The sequence below is a fragment of the Octopus sinensis genome, linkage group LG14 (genome assembly GCF_006345805.1).
Source record: "Octopus sinensis linkage group LG14, ASM634580v1, whole genome shotgun sequence".
NCBI classification, from domain to species: Eukaryota; Metazoa; Mollusca; class Cephalopoda; order Octopoda; family Octopodidae; genus Octopus; species Octopus sinensis.
This window is the reverse complement of record NC_043010.1, coordinates 66,744,264-66,768,999: the sequence shown is the minus strand read 5'-3', so window position 1 is coordinate 66,768,999 and position 24,736 is coordinate 66,744,264. Positions and strand designations below refer to the sequence as shown.

Here is a 24,736-nt window from a genome sequence, read left to right as displayed (position 1 = left end):
TCAAAGTTCTCGTTCTCAACCATCGCACACACACACACATAGATGCAACCAGTTGTTGCCATGCCAACAGATCAAACAACACTCAGTTGATATTTATTTACAGTAAGTTTATTACAAATGTTGACTCTGTTCCGGTCTGCTGGTTCTTGCTCTTCTGTCTTCCAATCCATCAGGGTTCTTCTGGAATGACAAGCAGAAATAACAACGAATTAAGTTTAATGTTAACTGGTTTATAGTATCACGGCTACTGTTGCAGTACAGACGGTGAGCTAGTGTTGCGGCTTCCACTGCAGTACAGGTGGTGAGCTAGTCTCATGGCTACCTATTTCTTTATTACCCACAAGGGGCTAAACATAGAGGGGACAAACAAGGACAGACATAGGTATTAAGTCGATTACATCGACCCCAGTGCGTAACTGGTACTTAATTTATCGACCCCGAAAGGATGAAAGGCAAAGTTGACCTCGGCAGAATTTGAACTCACAACGTAACGGCAGACGAAGTACCGCAAAGCATTTCGCCCGGTGTGCTAACGCTTCTGCTAGCTCGCCGCCTTATGCAGTACAGACGGTGGGCTAGTGTTGCAGCTACTGTTGCAGTACAGACGGTGAGCTAGTCTCACAGCGACTGTTGCAGTACAGACAGTGAGCTAGTGTCTCGGCTACTGTTGCAATACAGACGGTGAGCTAGTCTCACGGCTACCGCTGTAGTACAGGTGGTGAGCTAGTGTTACGGCTACCATTGCAGTACGGACGGTCAGCTAGTCTCACAGCGACTGTTGCAGTACAGATGGTGAGCTAGTGTCACGGCTACCGTTGCAGTATGGACTGTGAGCTAGTCTCACAGTCACTGTTGCAGTACAGACGGTGATCTAGTGTCACAGCTACTGTTGCAGTAGATGTGGTGTAGCATGGTGATCACGTGCCACTTTCATTTAGAGCCATTCAGTTCTTTTCATCAGCCGTTTGTGTTTATCACCATCCTTTAAAATTACCACTAACCAGGTTATTCAGCACTTCTTACTAGGACATCAAGCCTTTGTTCCAGGTTAAAAAGGTAAAATGAGGTTCATTACAGCTGTGAAAGTGGGAAAATATTGGACAGTAATACTGTGACAGTTCTATATTTAAGAGATGAGGAATTATGTACATTATTTACATTTGACAGATATTTGTCCTCATCTCGTTTGTTGTTAACACAACGTTTTGGCTGATATACCCTCCAGCCTTCATCAGGTGTCTTGGAGAAATTTCAAACCTGGGTTCTCATTCCTAAGGTATTTTTCGATATTATTATTATTATTCAGGTCACTGCCTGGAATCGAACTCAGAATCTTGGGGTTAGTAGTCCCCGTGCTCTTAACCACAACGCCATATGCCCATGGGACATACGGCGTAGTGGTTAAGAGTATAGGCTACTAACCCCAAGATTCTGAATTCGATTCCAGGCAGTGACCTGAATAATAATAATAATAATAACATCGAAAAATACCTTCGGAATGAGAACCCAGGTTCGAAATTTCCCCAAGACACCTGATGAAGGCTGGAGGGTATATCAGCCGAAAAGTCGTGTTAACAACAAATAAGATGAGGACAAATATCCATCAAATGTAAATAATGTAGTAATACTGTGATTATTAACAATATAACATGTGAGACTGGACACTAGAGATTTCAGTCAATGAATTGTGGCTATACTAGGGTACCCCTTGAAGAAGGGCTTAGTCAAAACCAATCAACACCAGTACTTATTGTCACACACCCACATTATATATGTATGTATGTGTGTATATGTATATATGTGCATACACACAGAATGGATTTCTTTCCATTTACATCTACCAAATAAACTCGCAACGCTTTGGTCAGCCTGGGGCTATAATAGAAGACACTTGCTCAAGGTGCCAAACAGTGAGACTGAACCATGTAATTGGAAAACCCACAAATATATGTGTGCTGTAAGAAAATACATTCAATAGTGTTTTTTAAGATAAACGGTAAGCAAAGACAGTGTAAGGTAGAGGGGAGCTTTTAGTCTTAGTGAAGACATGGTAACTTCTCTAATGTTGGTGCCCTCATAAAATACACCCAGAACCTCCATTAAAGAGGTTGGTATTAAGAAGGGACATACAGCTACAGGAGTGAAACTTAGTCATCCAATTCATCTACAGGAGCAGGAAATGAAAATATGAATCAACTCAGACTGTAAGGACCTGTCCAACCCATTGCAGCCTGAAAAACATGTTGATTGAGGGGGAGGGTATAGGGCAACAACTATCAACCAGGGTCCACTTAAGATTTTGTTGTTAAAGTTTATGCAATAAAAAGTTTATATTTCTACTGTGCAAAAAATATTTAAATTTTTTAAAATACAATTCCTAATAATATTTAATTTTAAAAAAATCCCATTATATTTTTTTTATAACATCGAATGACTAAAAAGGTACAACAGGAATCAAAGGGACCCAGAGGTAAAAAAAAATGGTTAAGAAACACTGATACAGAGTTAAGATGATATATTATTAAACTGTCAGAATTAAACAAAAATAAGAGATCTTAGTGTAGCTAGTGGCATGTGTTTAATACAGGTATTTCAAATACCAGGTAACAAAGATTTGATTTATAAAATTATCTTCACCTCTAGCGGCCATATGAAAAGGGGAGATAGCCTCAAGAATTTCCCCAAAGTTGACCTGCCATCAGCATGCCAATTATCTTATCTCCAGTAGCCATGGGACTGCAACATACACGAAAAGCCTGGATAGCACAATTTAAATGAAAATGAGCTGAGAGAAGTATCTCGTAGTGGCCAGTGGTATGTACTTGAAGAACAAAGAACATACAGATATACCATAACTCAGATATCAGGAGCTCAGTGCAATGTTTCAGTCCTGGCAAGAACCAACATCAACAATTTCTCATATAGGCACCAACGACATAACATTAAGAGCTGTCTCTTCACTAAGCTAGGCTTTTTTTGTCAACTGCTACCACTACAAAAGCTGGTGGTTTTGTGCCACCTCTACTCAGGCACTTATGACTCAGTTGTCTCATTGTCCCTATTGCATCCATCCCTAGGCTCGGTTTGTTCCTTCTCTTGACATGCCTGGCTTATAAGGGCTGGTTTCATTGACGTATAGGTTTCCCACCTGGACGGGACGCCGGTCTGTCACAGGTGAGCTGCAAGATGCGGGAGGAAAGAGTCAGCAGAGGTTTGCCATTACCTTCTACTGGAGCTGTGTGGAGCTTAGGTGTCTCACTCATAAACACACACATCGCCCTGTCTGAGAGGACCAAAATTACATTCATCTCATCCATCTCAGAAAATCTGCTAATGCCACAGACATTAGCTCTTTCCTCAGCTCAACCCATTAAATAAAAGGAAAAATCAATCAAATGCGATACATCGGTCAGGACAGGTGCATTATTTTATTGATCCAATAACTTATTGTATTTGATAGCATATTAATATGCACTGCTTTTGATAAAGAAATCACCCTGGGCCCTATAAGTGAAGCTGCTTTTGCCCCTTAGCATTCAGATTATCATATCATTATCATTCAACATCCACCTACCATGCTGGCATGGGTTGGATGGTTTTACAGGAGCTGGTAAGCCAGAAGACTACCAAACTTCACTCAGCTTTGACAGCTGGATGCCCTTCCTAACACCAACCACTTTACAGAGTGGACTGGAAGCTCTTTACATGGCCCCCAGCAAAGTCTGTAATGCTTATTTATTCACAATGTTTTGAATTAATCATGCATTCAAGATTTTGATGATATGATTGCTTTCTGCAGGGTGGTCGGTGTTAGGAAGGGCATCCAGCTGTAAGAATCCTGCCAGAACAGTCACAAAGTCTGGTGCAGGCTTCTGCCTGGTCGACTCCTGTCAAACTGTCCCACTCATGCCAGCATGGAAGGCGGGCGTTAAACAATAATGACATTGTAGGGTAGGTGTGAGAGGCCACATCTGACTGCTTTGAACGTAAAACAGGTAGAATATTTGGCCAGTTTAAATGCTAAAGGATTAAATAAAACTGGCACTCTGTTGGCTATGACGAGGGTTCCAGCTGATCTGATTGATGTGACGGCCTGCTCATGAAATTTAACATGCAAGTGGCCGAGTACTCCTCAGTCATGAGTACCCTTAATGTAGTACTCAAGGAGATTCAGTATGACAGAATATGACAAAGCCAGCCCTTTGAAATACAGGTACTACTCATGTTTGCCAGCTGAGTGGACTGGAGTAACATGAAATAAAGTGTCATGCACAAGGACATGATGCACAGCTGGGAATTGAACTCATGCTCTTATGATCACGAGCCAAATACCACTAAATCATGCACTTTCAATAAATCATGCTTTAGGCGCAGGAGTGGCTGTATGGTAAGTAGCTTGCTTACCAACCACATGGTTCCGGGTTCAGTCCCACTGCGTGGCATCTTGGGCAAATGTCTTTTGCTATAGCCTCGGGCCGACCAATGCCTTGTGAGTGGATTTGGTAGATGGAAACTGAAAGAAGCCCGTCGTATATATGTGTATGTTTGTGTGTCTGTGTTTGTCCCCCGTCACTTAGCAGTTCGGCAAAAAGAGACCGATAGAATAAGTACTGGGCTTACAAAGAATAGTCCCGGGGTTGAGTTGCTCGATTAAAGGCGGTGCTCCAGCATGGCCGCAGTCAAATGACTGAAACAAGTAAAAGAATGAAGAATGCACTAAAACCATTTTCCCCTGAATATCTACTGTTGAAATTAGAATGAATTTAATATGCCCTATACGTCTTTCATACCATCAACTATGGTAACCTTTGACCAGATTCCAATTCATTGTTGATAGAAATGAAAACAATCTCTGTAAAACCATTCAGCCACCATCATCATCATTTAGCATCTGTTTTCCATGCTGGCATGGGTTGGACAGTTCAACGGAAAATGGTAAGCTGAGAAGCTGCACAAGGTTCCAATCTGATTTGGCAAGATTTCTACAGCTGGATGCCCTTCCTAATGCCAACCACTCCAAGAGTGTAGCGCAGTGGTTAGCAAAGGTAGTACTGGAAGGTCCATGAGCTAAATTCAAAATTTCACATACATATATAAATACGGATAAGCATATTAAAAGGGGTCTGTAGGAAAACTCATTTAGATAAAAGGGTTGGGAACCACGGGTGTAGCAGGTGCTTTTTACATGCCAGTTATGAAACACCAGCATTGGCCACAACTGTGATCTCACTTGGCTTGACCCGTCTTCTCGAGCACGGTATATTGTCAAAGGGCTCAGTCACTTGTCACTGCCCCCATGAGACCCAAAGTACAAAGGGTGGTTTTTATGTACCACCAGCAAGGGTACCAGTTATGAAACCCTCCCATATTGGCCATGACTACACTCTCACTTGGCTTGACCTGTCTTCTCGAGTACAGTATATTGTCAAAGGTCTCAGTCCCTTGTTACTGCCTCCATGAGGCCCTAGGTTTGAAGGGTGCTTTCTCAGCCACACTTTCATAATTATAAAAATGGCACAGTTCCATAGGAGGGGAAAGTCAGCAAAATAAACCCCAGTAAATGTTTTCTTCCAGTCAACTTAGATACAATAGTTTTCAAAGCTAATAATATACACCATAGGTTTAGCTATGCCCACGTGGTTAACAAGCTTGCTTTACAACCACGTGGTTTTGAGTTCAGTCCCAGTGTATGGCACCTAGAGGTAAGCATCTACTAAAGCCTATAGGCCAACCAATGCCTATCTCTTTATTACCCACAAGGGGCTACACACTGAGGGGAGAAACAAGGACAGACAAACGGATTAAGTCGATCATATCGACCCCAGTACATAACTGGTACTTATTTAATCGACTCCAAAAGGATGAAAGGCAAAGTCAACCTCGGCTGAATTTGAATTCAGAAAGTAGCGGCAGACGAAATACCTATTTCTTCACTACCCACAAGGGGCTAAACACAGAGAGGACAGACAAACGGATTAAGTCGATCATATCGACCCCAGTGCGTAACTGGTACTTATTTAATCGAACCCGAAAGGATGAAAGGCAAAGTCAACTTCGGCGGAATTTGAACTCAGAACGTAGCGGCAGACGAAATACCGATAAGCATTTCGCCTGGCATGCTAACGCTTCTGCCAGCTCGCCGCCTTTTGGCCAACCGATACCTTATAAATTTGGTAGATGGAAACTGGAAGCCCATCATATATATATGTATATAAGGCGGCGAGCTGGCAGAAACGTTAGCACACCGGGCGAAATGCTTAGCGGTATTGCATCTGTCGTTGCGTTCTGAGTTCAAATTCCGCCGAGGTCGACTTTGCCTTTCATCCTTTCGGGGTCGATAAATTAAATACCAGTTACACACTGGGGTCGATGTAATCGACTTAATCCGTTTGTTTGTCCCCTCTATGTTTAGCCCCTTGTGGGCAATAAAGAAACACATATATATATATGTGTGTCTTTGTAGTCATGTTTGTCCCCACCTCACCCCTTGACAACTAGTGTTGGTTTATTTACATCCCCATAACTTAGCAGTTCAACAAAAGAACATGATAGGATAAGTAACATAGTTAAAATAAGTACCGAGATCAATTTGTTTGATAAAACACTTCAAAGTGGTACTCCAGCATGGCCATAGTCCAGCTACACTTACTGTGGTTGATGAGGTTTACATCATCATCATCAACTCTTTAAAGTGGAAACAGCACCAAGAAAATTCCTTTGGGATTCTCAGCCACATCCATCATTGCTTGAAAAAAACCTGGGAGACGTACCTGATGGACATTTTGTTTTATTGACGACAAAAGGACGAAACCGTGGCAAGATTTGAACTCTGAGCATTTGAAGCATAAATTCAACAACGCTTTTACAATGCAAGGGTTTTGGGAAAGGGGTCAACCAATTAAAATCAGTGGTTGCCAAAGTGGGCGGTGGAAAGATCAAGTGGGACAATGGATGTACCCACCCCCAAAGGGTTAATTGGCTTAAGTTTTATTTGTGGCACGTAAAAAGCACTCACGGAGTGGTTGGCGTTAGGAAGGGCATCCAGCTGTAGAAACACTGCCAGATCAAACTGGAGCCTGGTGCAGCCTTCTGGCTTCCCAGACCCCAGCTGAACCATCCAACCCATGCTAGCATGGAAAGCAGACGCTAAACGATGATGATGATGATGATGTTTTGAATTTGCTGTAGAAAGAGGTCTGCATTTGTAGAGGGGCCCTGGGAATATGGCTCGATTGTCAAGGGGACGGCAGCCTGAAAATGTTTGGGAACTACTGAATTAAATCAACCATAGTGCTTGATTGGTGATTGATCCTTTTATTTTATCGGCACAAGGCCAGCAAATTTGGGGGGAGGAGGTAGGTTGATTACATCGACACCTCACCCCCACCCACTGTCCCACTGGTACTTATTTTATTGACCCCGAAAGGACGGAAAGCAAAGTTGACTTTGACAGAATCTGAACTCAGAACGTAAAGACAGACTCGCCCGGCGTGCTAACAACTCTGCCAGCTCACTGCTGCTTCGTTCCTTTATTCTGCTGAACACAAAAGTATGACAGGCACCGTAGATCTCAATGGATCCAGAATACCAGAAACCACCTCACCTGACATTCTAGTGAGCCTACTACCCACTGTCCTTAACACTATATAATATACAAGCTAAAAAGGGAGGCCCTCTACATGGTAATTATCTGATAGAAATAGCAGCTGTGAAAATCTACTCTTTTACTTGTTTCAGTCATATGACTGTGGCCATGCTGGAGCACCGCCTCTAGTCGAGTAAATCGACCCCAGGACTGCAATCTTGAAGCTATAAAATAATGCGTGATTAATTCAAAACAATATGAATAAATAAGCAGAACATTTGATAGAGTAATCTGAATGCTAAAGGAGTAAAGCAATGAAGCAGTACATTACAAAACAGCAAAAGTGCCCTTAGCAGAAAACATTATTGTATATAAAAAGTAAGTTGGCAATTAGAATTGAACATGAAGTAAGAAACCACAATAGTGAAAAAATCCTACATGGTTAACCCTTTTGATACCAACCCAGCGGAAACCGGCTCTGGCTCTGTAGTACAAATGTCTTGTTTTCATAAGTTTTGAATTAAAATCTTCTACCAAACCTTAGTCACAATTCATGTTCCTAACACTAGCTTAATGATAACCAAGTTATTTTACTAAATTCTTTGTTATATTTGAAGTAATTGAAAGAAACTCAGAGCACCTCAAAATAAATACAGTAATGAAAGGGTTAAAATATATAATAGAGAAACAATTCTTAACCCTTTTGATACCAACCTGGCTGAAACCGGTCTGGCTTTGTAGTACAAATGTCTTGTTTTCATAAGTTTTGAATTAAAATCCTCCACCAAACCTTAGTCACAATTTAGGTTCCTAACCCTAGCTGAATGATAACTAAGTTATTTTACTAAATTCTTTGTTATATTTAAAATTAATTGAAAGAAACACAGAGCATCTCAAAATAAATAGAGTAACGAAAGGGTTAAAGTAATAAAACATGCAAGAAGAGAAAAAAGCAGAACAGATTTCATAAAAAGCATGATCCCACAACAATTAAACATAAATCACAGCAAAAACTTCAATCAGCTAGGGTGAAGGGACTGTCTGGATAAAAATCAGCCTATAGTAGAGAGCATCAGAGACAAAATTAGCTTATGGGAGACTCAATTTCATATATAGGACCCAGACCCAGGGTGATACTCTGAGACATTATTGGGAGATGGGGGGTGCAGACACATTTAAAATGCCTTCAGAGTGCTCTGCCGGGTTAGTATAATATGTTGAGGTGCTCAGCCCTCTTGTTAGTATATTTCTGTTCAAACACACTACCTTTTATTCTTTTACTTGTTTCAATCTGCAGCCATGCTTGAGCACCGCCTTTAGTTGAACAAATCGACTCCCAGAACTTTTTTTCTGTAAGCCCAATACTTATTTAATCGGCCTCTTTTGCCGAACTGCTAAGTGACGGGGACATAAACACACCAGCATCAGTTGTCAAGCGATCATGGGGCACAAAAACACACACACATATACGATGGGCTTCTTTCAGTTTCCGTCTACCTGACAACAAGTAGAAAGATAGATTTAAGAAAATGCTAAAAAGCCTTACCTTCTTTCAGAGTTTCCAATGTGTCCGGTGACAATACGGTCCAGTTGATGAGATTACTATCACGATGAGTTTTCAAATGTCTTTTTAAGCTGCAGTTCCTTGCGAAACCACGAGTACAAATCGTACAAACAAACGGTTTTTCCCCAGTGTGGGTCCTCACGTGCCGCTTCAAGTCGGAGTTTTTTGAAAATGTCTTGTTACACAACTGACAATAAAACGACTTCCCTTTCGCAAACACTTTCATCACATTTTTGAGAATATTTTCTTCCTTCTCCTTCTCGCTGGCAGCTGTATGACACTTCAGGTGGCATTTTAAGCTGTCGTTATCTTCAAAGTACATATCGCAAAGGTCACACCTGCAAAGCTGTGTTTCTTTATGTATTTTGCTGTGCCGCTTCAAACCGTACTTACGTGCAAAGCTTCGACCACATATGTCACACTGGAAAGGTTTCTCACCTGTGTGGATTCTAAGGTGTCTTTTCAAGTCAGAGCGTATCGAGAAATCTTTTTTGCATATATCACAGTGGTAAAGGACCACTTCAGTTATCGCCGGACTGTCATCTTGGTAAACTACATTATCTGATATTGTGTCTGCAATTTCATCTAAATCTATCACTTTATCCTCCAAGTTTATCACTTTGTCCGTAACGTGAATTTTGGCGTGGCGCTTCAGGTGCCAATTTCTGGTAAAACTGGAACCGCACACACTACAGGTAAACGGCTTTTCCCCTGTATGCGTCCGCACATGTCTTTGCAAATTTGAACACTTTGAAAAAGCTCGGCCACAGATCTCACACTGATAGGAGTTCCCATTACTCGGGGCTTTCACAGGTTTTTTATTGTAAAATTCACCAGGAAAACTCTGCTTCGCACTGATTAGATCCTGTGTTGCGTTTTCCGTATGTGTCTTAACATGTCGCTTTAGGCTGCAGTTCCTGGCAAAACTCATGCTGCACATGTTGCAATGAAATGGCTTCTCCCCGGTATGTGTGCGGATGTGCCTGCGCAAGTCGGAACCTTTGGAGAATTCCCTACCACAGAATATGCACGGGAATTGAGTGATGCCAATGTGCATCCTTGAGTGTCTCTTCAAGTCTGATTTATCGAGGAAACACTCCCAGCAAACCACGCACTGATGCAGTTTACCCGCATCCGGGCTCTGCGATTGTTTATCAGCAATAAGTTCAGGGGAATCTATTCTTCCGTCATCGTACCAAACTTGTATATAACCAGGTGGTTCCTCCGCTGGTTGATCTTCAATAATAATCACATCCTTATCACTGTCCTCAGCTACCTCCTCTTCCTCTTCCTCCTCCTCCTCCTCGTCCTCCTCCTCCTCTTCTTCCTCCTCTGCTAGCTGTTCTTTCTCTTCTTGTTCTTTCAACTCTAATTCATCGTCCAGATCTATGTCCCTAATGTCCACTGTATACACTCGTTCACCTGTGAAGGAGTTCTCGACACGCAGGAAATGGTTGGCATAGTCTGAGGTTTTCTCCACGTCTTTAACGGAAACCGAATCCTCGGTGTATTTCTCAATGTAATTATTGGCAATTAACATGTTGATCTCCTCGTGGGTCTTCACATGCCGCTTGAGGCTGGAGTTCCGGGTAAAACTCTTTCCGCACTCTTCACAAAAGAACGGCTTTTCCCCGGTGTGAGTCCGGACATGCCTTCGTAGATCGGACCCCTTCGAGAAAAACTTGCTACAAAACTCACAGGGAAATTGCTTCTTCTCGGAATGCATTTTAAAATCGTTCTCCAACTAGTCACTGCAGACAAATCTTCCATTACACATCACACTAGAAACTACAGAGAATTAATATGGTCCTAGAACTGATGTAAAAGTTCTTTAACTACATTTTGAAGAATTTGGACCCATTTTCAGACATACTCTGGATCTAAAAGTAAAAACAAAAACCTGCAAAGAGAAAAATAGATATATTTAATAATAATAATAATAATCCTTTCTACCATAGGCACAAGGCCAAAAATTTGGGGGCAGGGGGTTAATCAATTACAGCAATGCCAGTGTTTCACTGGTACTTAATTTACTGACCCCGAAAGGATGAAAGGCAAAGTTGACCTCGGCGGAATTTGAACTCAGGACTTAGAGACAGGCAAAATGCTGCTAAGCATTTCGTCCAGCACGCTAACGATTCGGCCAGCTTGCTGCCTTAATAATAATAATAATAATAATAATAATAATAAATACCGTGATGCAGTACCAGACAGTGGCTCTCATGACTGCTGATCTTAACTGATTGGAAGTGTTATCATGTACATTGCTTTGTCTCGGGATAAAAGATGGGCTACAGCAAATATTCTGTTCAATACTATAGATTTGCTTGTCAGTTGTTTGACCTTAACCAGTTGAGCATGTCCCTTAGTGGCTGACGATATGTGCATCTCTGATCACGAGCAGAAGTAGTGGGGGAGCATCATAGCCATGTGTTGAGAGGGATTCTTTGGGGTTTGAATAATTCACTTCTGGAAACATGGGTGGTTCTTTCAACATCCTTAAACAACCCTTATTCAGGGACCTTTTGACCGGGATGGGCTACTCAACCTGAAGAAAATTCTAACTGGGCCCCACCTGCAAGGCCATGTGCTGTTTATCTTGATATGAGATCACCATGTCGCGCGCATATGGTTGTGATGCATGTGCCTAGTGTACCTTTATCAGACGGGTAGTCATGATGGGTATACTGGGCTTCGTATATTTTACCCCAGTGTCACTTTGATGGCATGAACTGCTCTCTCACTCAATAATAATAATAATAATAATAATAATAATATAATAATAATAATAATACCTAGAAGAGTTTGCACTCCCCCAACAGCAAAAAGAAGACACAATGCTGCACACACCCCAGTAACACGGAGGAAGTGTAGCAGGTGATGCAGTAGAAATCTGCCTGAAATTATCAAATGTTGAATAATAATAATATTCAACAAATTTTGCATGTTAACTATGGCACTCTTCTATTTATTTGTGTACAACTTCTGGAGGAGTTACCTCGGTCCTATGTAATCTTAACAAAAAAATGAAATAGACTGACATGTAATTTTTTAACCTGTGGAAGGCACGCTAGATGCCGAAATATCGTTGAACCAATTTCACATAACTATGGCACTCTTCTATTTATTTCTCTTTTTACTTGTTTCAGTCATTTTGACTGCGGCCATGCTGGTGCACCGCCTTTTAATCGAGCTACTCGACCCCAGGACTTATTCTTTGTAAGCCCAGTACTTATTCTATCGGTCTCTTTTGCCGAACCGCTAAGTGACGGGGACATAAACACACCAGCATCGGTTGTCAAGCAATGCTAGGGGGACAAACACAGACACACAAACATGCACGCACATACATATATATATATATATAAACATATATACGACGGGCTTCTTTCAGTTTCCATCTACCAAATCCACTCACAAGGCTTTGGTTGGCCCGAGGCTATAGTAGAAGACACTTGCCCAAAGTGCCATGCAGTGGGACTGAACCCGAAACCATGTGGTTGGTAAACAAGCTACTTACCACACAGCCACTCCTGCGCCTTCTATTTATTTCTTAATAATAATAATAATAATAATAATAATGGTTTCGAATTCAGGCACAAGGCCAGCAATTTCAAGGGAGTGGGTAAGTTAAATTACATTGGCCCCAATTTTCAACTGGTATCTATTTTACTGACCCCAAAAGGATGAAAGGCAAAGTTGACCTCAGTGGAATTTGAACTCAGAACATAAAGATGGGTGAAATACTGCTAAGCATTTTGTCCAGCATGCTAACGATTCTGCCAGCCTGCCACCTTAATAATAATAATCATTTCTACTATAGACACAAGGTCTGAAATTTGGGGGAGATAGTCAAGTACAGCAACTCCAGTCCACGGCAAGTGTCTTGTACTATGGCCTCGGGTCGACCAAAGCCTTGTGAGTGGATCTGGTAGACGGAAACTGAAAGAAGCCCAACGTATATATGTATATGTGTGTGTGTGTGTTTGTCCCCACAACATCGCTTGACAACTGATGCTGGTGGGTTTACATTCCCATAAATTAGCAGTTTGGCAAAAAAGACCAATAGAATAAGTACTAGGCTTACAAAGAATAAGTCCTGGCGTCGATTTGATCGACTAAAAGGCGGTGCTCCAGCATGGCCACAGTCAAATGACTGAAACAAGTAAAAGAGTATCAGGCACCCTTTTTTTGTCAAAAATGAGATTTTAAAAATATGAGAGTTTCTTATACATGAATAGTATTATAATCCCTTACAAAACTTTTTTTCCAAATTTTAAGCCCAAAAAGTTGGGGTGTTCCTTATACATAAGGGTTCTTTACACACATTAGAATACGGTATATCTTACACCAAATCAACAAGTCGAACCGCTAAGTTACAGGGACGTAAACACACCAGCATCAGTTGTCAGGCGATGTTGGGGGAGGGTGCAAACACAGGCACACAAAACACACACACACAAACACATATATATATACATATATACGACGGGCTTTGGTCGGCCTAAGGCTATAGTAGAAGACATTTGCCCAAGGTGCCACGCAGTGGGACTGAACCCAGAACCATGTGGTTGGTAAGCAAGCTACTTACCACACAGCCACTCCTGCACCATAGGGTACTAAAAAAGAAATAGCAAATGCAGCCTACAAGTTACCAGGCCATTCTCACTTGCAAGAATTGTTTAAGCATATTTTCTTGTCCCTGGTTAAGTGAAAGGCAAAATCAACCCCTGTAGATTTTGAACCCAGAATCGCTTTTTGTTTTATTATTTATTTACTTTGTCTTAGGGGCAGGAATGTCTGAGTGATTAAGAAACATGCTTTGCAACCATGTTGTTTTAAATTCAGATTCAGATCAGCATCTGTGTATGACTGTGTGTATACTTGTCTCCTTGGCACGACATAGCTTGATAGTGGGTTTTAAATGATTGTCTTTGTCATACAAGCAGTGCCATTCGTTTCCTATGTTCTGCAAAAACATGTCTGGTCATGGAGAAACGTTACCTTGCTTGGAAACAGGTGACAGCAACAAGCAAGGGCAGCTGGTTATACAAAAATATCTGCCTCAGTAAACTTGACCTGACACATTCAAGCATAGAAAAGTGAACATTTAAAACAATGAAGGTGATGATGATGATGATAATGATGGTGTGTGTGTGTGTGTAAAATAAATGAAAGTAAAAAGATAGTCATGCAACAAATGTTTCAATAGCATGCTACTTTATCTGCGCATGACATTACATAATATATGATGTTACATAATTTTCATTACTTTATATGCTAAATCACCAGCCATTTCATCAGGTGACATGAATCACTGGTAGAGGCAACACAGTTGATAACCATGGTCATTAAGATCCAAACCAACTGATATATTATGTTATGTATGTATATACATACATACATATGTATGTATGTGTATATATATATATATATATATATATATATATATATATATATATATATATAGGTTCAACCTATACCAGCATGGAACATGGAAATTAAATGGTGATATATACTCTTTACTCTTTTACTTGTTTCAGTCATTTGACTGCGGCCATGCTGGAGCACCGCCTTTAGTCAAACAAATCGACCCCGGGACTTATTCTTTATAAGCCCAGTACTTATTCTATCGGTCTCTTTTTGCCAAACTGCTAAGTGACGGGGACGTAAACACACCAGCATCGGTTGTCAAGCAATGCTAGGGGGACAAACACAGACACACAAACACACACATACATATATATATATATACGACAGGCTTCTTTCAGTTTCCGTCTACCAAATCCACTCACAAGGCATTGGTCGGCCCGGGGCAATAGCAGAAGACACTTGCCCAAGGTGCCACGCAGTGGGACTGAACCCGGAACCATGAGGTTGGTTAGCAAGCTACTTACCACACAGCCACTCCTGCGCCTATATATATATATATATATATATATATATATATATTCTTTTAATTTTTTTACTTGTTTCAGTCATTTGACTGCAGCCATGCTGGAGCACCACCTTCAAGGGTTTCAATTGAAGGGCTTATTCTTTCTAAGCCTAATATTTATTCTGTTGGTCTCTTTTGCCAAACCACTTCGTCATGGGGACATAAAGACACCAACATCAGTTGTCAAGCAACGGTGGGGGGACAAACACAAAGATATACACAGATACATACATATAGGACAGGCTTCTTTCAGTTTCCGTCTACCACATCCACTCGCAAGGCTTTGGTCAGTCTGAGGCTATAGAAAATGACACTTGCCCAAGGTGACACACAGTGGGACTGATCCTGGAACCATGTGGTTGGGAAGCAAGCTACTTACCACACAGCCATGCCTGTGCCTATATATATATAATATATATATATACCATCCGAACGTGGCCGTTGCCAGTGCCGCCCCGACTGGCCTCCGTGCCGGTGGCACGTAAAAAGCACCATCCGATTGTGGCCGTTGCCAACCTCGTCTGGCTCCCATGACGGTGGCACATAAAAAGCACCATCCAATCGTAGCCGTTTGCCAGCCTCGTCTGACACCTGTGCAGGTGGCACGTAAAAAGCACCCACTACACTCACGGAGTGGTTGGCATTAGGAAAGGCATCCAGCTGTAGAAACACTACCAGATCATACTGGGCCTGGCGCAGCCTTCTGGCTTCCCAGACCCCAGTTGAACCGTCCAACCCATGCTAGCATGGAAAATGGACGTTAAACGATGATGATATACATATTTATAATTATCACTTTATCACCATTATTTAATGTCCATCTTCCATGATGGCATGGGTGGAAGGTTCAACAGGATCTGACAAGCCAGAGCATTATGCCAGCTCCAAGATCTACTTTGGTTCCTACAGCTGAACTCCTCTCCAAACAGTATCACTCTGTATATATCTATTATATAAAATCTATTCTGTCTGTGTGTGTGTGTCTTCTAGGATCTCAGGCATCCTCCATCCGATTGCGCTCAAATTTGATATGTAGATACCAATGGTATCAGGGTGGCGAGCTGGCAGAAACGTTAGCACGCCGGGTGAAATGCATAGCCGTATTTCGTCTGTCGTTACGTTGTGAGTTCAAATTTCGCTGAGGTCGACTTTGCCTTTCATCCTTTCAGGGTCGATAAATTAAGTACCAGTTATGCACTGGGGGTCGATGTAATCGACTTAATACCTATGTCTGTCCTTGTTTGTCCCCTCTATGTTTAGTCCCTTGTGGGTAATAAAGAAATAGGTATCAGGGCATGTATAAGTCTTGAAAAAATTACAAAAATCAATTCCAGGTGAGAATGTGATCGATAAAGCCGTGGGAACGTGCAAGTACATCAGTCGAAATATATCTTTTGCTGGTGTCTCAAATTTAGGTTAAATCAGTGTTTCTCAAAAGGGGAGGCCTATGGAACGTTTGGACAAGATGCTTTGAGAAAATTTGGTTTAAATGTTTGACAACTCAGCACCGTCCACTGGACTCGTACATATATATAGGTACATGGCTGTGTAAGAACAAGCATGAAGCTTGTGGTTTTGGGTTCAGTCGCACTGCATGGCACCTGCTCAAGTGTCTTCTATTCTAGCCCCCAGCTGACCAAAGCCTTGTGAGTGGATTTGGTTGGCAGAAACTGAAAGATTGTGGTATGTATTATATATGAACTTGTGTGTGTGTGCTAGTGTCTTTCTTTTTCTTGACCTCTTACAATCATCATCATCATCATTGTTCGACCGTGGTCGAAACAATGGAATTTACCATGCTACGCCAGACTTCACGGTCCATCATGGCATTACGGAGGTCCTGTTGCTGGATGTCTGTATCCCTGGAGATTACATGAAGGTAGGAGAGTGTGCGCCCTCTGGTATTGCGAGTAGATGGCTTCCAGAGGAGAAGAGTAGAAATTACTTCTTTTTCAGCTCTACAACAATGTCCAGCAAACTGGACTCTCCTACCTTTCACAAGAGATGACACAGGTGGTAGTTTCCCATACATTTGCATTTTGGTTGGATGGCGCTTCCACGAGAGATTTTGAGCTCTCATAAGGACACAAACATACATCTGTTTCCCATCTTTGAAAATATACCCAATTGCAGGAAAATTTCATCTTGCTTGGAAACAGAAGATGACACTTGGCAGAAGGAATGGCATCAGACCATTTCTGTAGAATATCTGCCTCAGTGAATTTTGTCCAAACCCAAGCAAGCATGGAAAAGTGAACACGAAAGACAATGACAATGAGATGCATCATACAACCTTGAGATACTTCACAAGTGGAGGCGCATGGCTTAGTGGTTAGGGTGTTGAACACATGATCGTAAGGTTGTGGTTTCGATTCCTGAACCAGGCGCCGTTTGTGTTCTTGAGCAAAACACTTCATTTCACGATGCTCCTGTACACTCAGCTGGCAAAAATGAGTAATCCCGCAATGGACCGGCGTCCCATCCAGGTGGTTTTTAGCCCCTTGTGGGTAGTAAAGAAATAGATACTTCTTGCCAGCCTCGCCTGGCCCCCGTGCCGGTGGCACGTAAAAAGCACCATCCGACCGTGGCCGTTTGCCAGCCCCGTCTGGCACCTGTGCCGGTGGCACGTAAAAAGCACCCACTACACTCACAGAGTGGTTGGTGTTAGGAAGGGCATCCAGCCGTAGAAACATTGCCAGATCAGACTGGAGCCTGGTGCAGCCTTCTGGCTTCCCAGACCCCAGTTGAACCGTCCAACGCATGCTAGCATAGAAAGCGGACGCTAAATGATGATGATGATGACGAGCGATGGGAGGCAAGCGGCTAAACTGGATGCTGAAATCGCAGATGCTGGCACAGTAATGTGCCAACTCCCACAGTCAATCCTCAGAAGAAGAGGGGTGGGTAAAAAAGCCAAACTTACTATCTTCAATTTGGTTTTGGGCCTATCCTTACCTATGGTAATGAATATTGGTAATGACCAAAAGAGAACCATCATGAATACAAGTGACCAAAATGGGGTCCTGCCAAAAGGTTTCTGGAGCAACATTACCCTACAGCAATGGTTCACAACAGGGGTTCATATGACCTTTAGTGGACCATAAGATATTGTAGCTAAAGTTTATGTGCAGCAAACTGATTATATTTCTACAATACAGAAAATAGTTTAACGATTTGTTTTATACAATTCCTAATAATATTGGGTTGTCCAGAAAGTTTGTGCTGATTTATAGTAGCCTACCTTTTGACTTATTTTAGAACATGGTTGAGTACATAAAATAGGATCTGACTACACCTCCATTTAGAGCACAGTTTAAGCTATCTTTTCGGGGAAGAAGGTTTATGTTCCTATAACATGTGTTAATTCTGTAACCCTTTAAAATGGAAGATAAAGTTTATTTTCGGCACTTGTTGCTTTGGGAACCAGACAATAATTGCTGCAGCTCGGCTGGGATGTGCTACCCCACCCTCCATATTCACCAGATATTGCTCCTTTGGATTTCCACTTATTCAGGTCTCTGCAGAATAGTCTTAATGGTAAAAATTTCAATTCCTTGGATGACGTAAAAAGATACCTTGATGAATTCATTGCCATGAAACCACTTCAATTCTGGGAAGAGGGTATTTCCGAGGTCGACTTTGCCTTTCATCCTTTCGGGGTCGATTAAATAAGTACCAGTTATGCACTTGGGTCGATGTAATCGACTTAATCCGTTTGTCTGTCCCCTCTGTGTTTAGCCCCTTGTGAGTAGTAAAGAAATAGGTATTTCAAGTTGAAGGAAAGATGGAGACGCATTGTGCAACAAAATGGTTCATATTCAGTTGATTAAAAATGTAATCACACGTATTTATTGACCTTTTTCTTTCCTTTAAAAATCGGCACTAACTTTCTGGACAACCCAATATTTAATTATAAAAATATAATTGGATATTCTTTTAATCATCGAATGGCTATGAGAGTCCACTTAAATAAAACAGGGATCAAAGAGAGTCCCATAGGTAAAAAATGGTTGACAACTGTTGCTTTACAAGATATGTAGCTCAGGGGTCAAGGAGTCTCTCCCAGTTGAGCCACTATTTCTCCACATTGAAAGGTAGTTAGAATGCCACAGGAAAGAATCAAAAGACAGGTTCTTCAAGCCAAGCTAACTGGCAGGGGACCCAGGGGTAGACCAAGAATGAGAGAGGGGTGGATAATATCTGTAGTCTCACTTGGTTGCACTCAGGAACCCAGTTGGAAGAATTTAATGGCAGTTGCTTCTGATTGGATCCTATGGAGGAGGTGCCTGAGGTCCCTGTCCCAAAAACTCTTCCAAGAATAGCAGGTGGAGAAGATTGACGGATACATATCATACATACACCTATATATATGTGTGTGCATATGTATTTGTTGAAGCACATCTACAGGTATATACCTACGTCCAAGGAAGGTATGTAAAAATGTGGATATGTGTGTGTGTAAAAAATGTATTTGTGTGTGTATATATATATATATATATATATATATATTGTGTGTGTGTGTATGTGCGTGCGCATGTGTATATGTGTGTTCCAAGCTATTTGAAATTCATCGTAAGTATAACATTTCACCATCCCTACCTAGTAACTATAGCACCTTTGCTGAAAATAAATAACAGAAAAAAATATATACACACACACACACACACACTATATATATATATAGCACTTGGCCATATTATTTCATCTGGCATCGTATAGAGAATACGAGGCAAATACGTCGGACGGAGGGGAGGTACTATAAGCGGCAGTTATGTCACACAGTGTAATGTGTTGCTTATCTGAAGACGTTATGAGATAATTTCCAAAGAGAGCTCGATTGCAAATTCTTGCAAATCGAGCGACCACAGCTCCCCGTTGGCTCTTCTTCACCAATTTACACGTAATACATAATGGCAACAGTAATACAGCCCATTTAGCCCCGCACATACACACACACCACACATACACACTACACACATAGCCCAATGAGGGAGCCTCTACGTAGTTAATCGACCGGATAGAAATAGCAAATAAATCTAATTCTCCCTCATATCGCATCTTACTGTCTTAAAAAAAAAATAGAGAGAGAGAAAGGATATATTGTGTTGTGTGCTACCTTGCATGTCGTTAGGAAAAATAATGAAGACGAGATGGTCAGGACACACAGACAAACACACACACACACACAGGGCAATGAGGACGCTTCTATATGGTTGCTTGACCTGCTAAAAACAGCAGCTAAATCTCCCTTACGAACTAAAAAAAAAAATAGATAGAAGGAAGTACACGGTGGATTGTGATATATTGCATGTGGTTTGGAAAATAATAAAGACGAGATGGTTGGTTACGACACACGGACACACGCAAGGCAATGAGGAAGCCTTCATGAACTGCTAGAAATAGCAACCAACTGTTGTTCTTCATATCGCATCCTAGGTTTTAAAAAAAAATAATAAAGTAAGTAGGTAAGACATATTGGATTGTGGTATCCTGGATGTCGTTTGGAACAAGACGAGATGGCCACGATACACACACATACACACACACACACACACATAAGGCAATGAGGGAGCCTCTACGCTCTTAACCGACCTGCTAAGCATAGCAACCAAAATCTGCCTCACATCGCATCCCGTGTCTAAAATAAATAGCAAAAAGAACGACAAATTGAATAACGATAGCTTAGACGTCGCTTGTAGACTAAAAAGACGGGATGGCCATGAGGGGAACGATGCTTTTTGAGCTGAGGTTGCTCGATCGGGGTTATAACACGAATAATGTCCGGCCATGATAGGTCTTTACAGTTCTGTAGAGAACGAGGAGGAGGAGTGCCGCCGCCTCAGCTCATGGCTCTTTTAAAGCGGGGATCTGATATTATTATAGAGGTGGGGTCAGAGACTGTCAATGATGGTGGCAGTCAACAGGCAGTTCCAACCAGAATCTGCACTCTTTGTTTCGTTTTAACTTTTCGTCTTCATTTTATATATTTTTGTTGCTTTTTTTTTTTGTTTCTTATTTTTGTGAGAATCTTACGTCTGTGTGTGTGTGTGAGTGAGAGCTGTAGATAGTTGTATATGTGTGTGTGTGTGCGTGCGTGAGTGAGTGTGCGAAAGGAGAGAAAGAGAGCTACAGATAGTTGTGTGTGTATGTGTGTGAGTGTGTATGAAAGTGAGAGAGAGAAAGAAAGACAGTGTGTGTGTGTGAGAGAGCTATAGATAGAGTATGTGTGTGCGTGAGTGTGCGAGAGAGAAAGAAAGATAGTGTGTGTATATGTATAAGAAAAAGAGAGACATGGTATGTGAGAGAGAGAGAACTAGAGATGTGTGTGAGTATGTGTATGTATAGAGAGACTGTGAGAAAAAGTAAGGAAAAGAGAGATACAGTGTGTGTGTGTGCATATGTATGAGAAAGTAAGACATGGTATGTGAGAGAGAGAGCTAGAGATAATGTGTGTGAGTATGTGTATGTATAGAGAGACTATGAGAGAAAGAGTAAGGAAGTGAGAGACAGAAGTGGTGTCAGAAAGTGAGGGAGACAGTGTGTGTGAGCAAGCCGACTCCAGATGCACTCATGTCAAATATATTTTGTATAAAATATGCGACTGTAAGCTAATAACTATATCAAGTGCATATATATATATATATACATGCAGATGTATGTATGCATATACTATATGGCATATATATATATATGTAAAAAGCAAGGGTCTACAAGTGTGTATTGTAGTGTCTACGAATTTTAATTCGATCCTTATCAGTCTATTATTTTTTTTTTCTACCACTCCTATCTGTTGTAATTAACATACAAATATTATATATATATATATATATATAAATAAACAATTAAGCCTGCGAGCTTTTTTCCATCGTTACAACTCCCATGTTTCGCGTTGTGCTTTTCGAATTAAGTACTACTTTAGTAAATAATTACATATATATATGTGTGTGTGTGTGTGTGTGAATACGAGAAGTAGAGAGAGAGAAGAGAAAAAGCAGCTTCTATAAAAGATAAGCAGAGACATATTAATATATATATGTATATATATATATATATAGTGTATATATATATATGTGTATATATATATATGTGTATATATATATGTGTATATATATGTGTGTGTATATATATATGTGTATATATATGTGTGTGTATATATATGTGTGTATATATATATGTGTATATATATGTGTGTGTATATGTATATGTGTGTGTATATGTATATGTGTGTATATATGTGTATATATATATGTGTATATATATATGTATATATATATATGTGTATATATATATGTGTATATATATATGTGTATATATATATGTGTATATATATATGTGTATATATATATATATATATATATGTATATATATATATGTATATATATATATGTATGTATGTATTATACTTTATATGTTTTATCTCACAATGTGTAATAAAAGGGAAGACGAAGTAAAAGCTTATTAAAGTAGAACGTCTGTGGTGCTAGTAACAGAATGTAAAACCATTAGCAGCAGTATCAACTGGTTAAACCCACTTTTCCCCTTTCGACTTACCTTGCTTTAGGAAATGGCATTTATTTTTTCCCCCTTTTTCGCTGTTTCAGAATGACTCCATTGTAGAAATTCCGACCGAAATCAAAGATGTCAGTGAAACAACGATGAAGATAGGTGTTGTTAGTGGATGGAAAAAGGCCTACGTATCGATGTCTGTTCAACAGATCACAGCCAGTAAAGTCCCCGGGTGTTGAATGCGATGTGGGGGGAAAAAAAAAATTGAGGCAGTAAACACTACCAAGAACAGACACCATAGGGACTGGCACGGTGAACAGGGGAAAAACGTCACCCTATTTTAATTGGAACCGGCTGCAAATTTAAAAACAAATTTACAAAGAAAGAAAATAACAAAACAGAAACATCAATTAGTTGCAATGTAAAAAAAAACCGTCATTAAAAGAAAGAAATAAAAAGTATGACTTTATTTAAAATAAGTCACATAGCAGACAGGATCAGACCTGAAGAAGTTGGTGGCTAGATTCGCTTAGTCGTGTTATAATTGCTTTCAATCCCAGCAAAGAAAAATTTTGGATGATGTCTTCTCAACCTGCATTTGCATACACACACACCCATCACAACCAGAGTACCCAGTTCAGTGCTTTATATATACATATATATATATATATAAATCTTATTATATATGTGATATAAATATTGTATATATATCATTATATATATATTGTGTGTGTAATATATATATAATTAATAATATCAGGGTAATAAAGATTTTAGAAATTTTTACTACCTGTGGCCTAGCGTGTAGAAAAATTAGTCAAATAAGACTAATGAATTACATATATATATATATACACTACACTTTGATCTTAACCAAAAAGCCGAGAAGCAATGTTATTGATTCTAGAGCTGTCGTAACCTAGGTTTATCAGTACAGTTATTAAATTCAGAAACGTTTATTTTTTTTATTTTCTTTAAGATTTTTGTTTTACACCAAATCTTGATTTGCTTGAAGATATATATATATAAATATATTGTTGCTCTATATAAAGATGTGTTTCTTTTTTCGGATATATAAAACACTAACGATATATATATATATATATTATTTTTACAGTTAGAGCAATTTTTAGGAAGTCCTAATTCTTTCCTTCCACCCCTGTTTACCACTTATGGGAAAAGATATATCTATGTCGATGGTTCTTTAAAAAGTTTTTTTTTTAAAAACCCCGTTAAGTAGACAACTACGAAAAAAAGAAAACCAAAAGTGGGTGGGAAAGGAACTAGATTTCTATTGGGAAAATTAAAAGAAAAAAGAAATTCCCTTAATCGTTTTGGAAATATATTTATGAATCATCAAAAGTTTTTTTTTAAGGGTTTCTTTCTGGTGGGTGTGCGTGCGTGTGTGTGTGTGCGTTTTCTTCGTTTCCAAAGTGGAGGTGTGATGTCAGAAACTTATGACCTACCACTAAATTTCTTTTTAAGTTTATGTATCAACTTTTTTTTTGTTTGTTTCTGTCCAGATAAATTCTTATGTTTATTAAGTTTTGTTTGTTTCGATAACAATGTTTCAAACCATTTTTTAACTTTGTAATAGTTATTTTTCGTCATGTATCTCCGGCCTGGACACACGCATACACATACGTGTGTCTGTCAGTGTGTATATGTGTTTGTGTGTGTGAGTGCTCAAAGCATGAGTAAATATATCTTTTATTAATAATCGGTAGAAGTCACTGAGTGACTCAAGGTCCGAGGGTTCCGTTCATTGGTTTACATACATACATGCATACATATATACACACTCTTTTAAATGTTTAACAATATACAACTCTTGTTACAAAATAAAACAAACAAAAACTATGTCATTCCTTTGTAGAGCAAGGAACAACTCGTGGATTTGTGTCTTAAATGAATTTAATGTCAGGCGAACGAATGCAGAGGCCTTCATGTGGTCCTTCGATTTGCTAGAAACAGCAGCCGAATTTCCTTCGTATTACACACAACACTCTTAAAAGGGCGAAACACATTGGACGATGTAGTTTTAAATACACTGTTTAAGAAACAGTAAGAAAAGAAGGCCGGGATAGCCATGGTTGGAATGCTTTTGATCGTAGCTGTACATGATCGCGGTTGACACAGAACT

General features: G+C 40.2%; 1 protein-coding gene across 1 annotated transcript; it reads right to left on the bottom strand.

The window, feature by feature from the left end:
- Positions 1–86: 86 nt before the first annotated feature.
- LOC115218805 (gastrula zinc finger protein XlCGF57.1) lies at positions 87–22,929 on the bottom strand. Its single transcript, XM_029788741.1, has 3 exons — positions 22,639–22,929; positions 9,132–11,049; positions 87–180 (listed from the first exon to the last, which is right to left on the bottom strand). The coding sequence occupies exons 2-3, from the start codon at positions 10,873–10,875 to the stop codon at positions 170–172; spliced, it is 1,755 nt and encodes a 584-aa protein (XP_029644601.1). The 5' UTR covers positions 10,876–11,049; positions 22,639–22,929; the 3' UTR covers positions 87–169.
- Between the last annotated feature and the right edge of the window lie 1,807 nt (positions 22,930–24,736).

Excerpts from the sequence above, each read along its gene's own strand:
- LOC115218805 (XM_029788741.1), bottom strand. The coding sequence starts at position 10,875 with ATGCATTCCGAGAAGAAGCAATTTCCCTGTGAGTTTTGTAGCAAGTTT.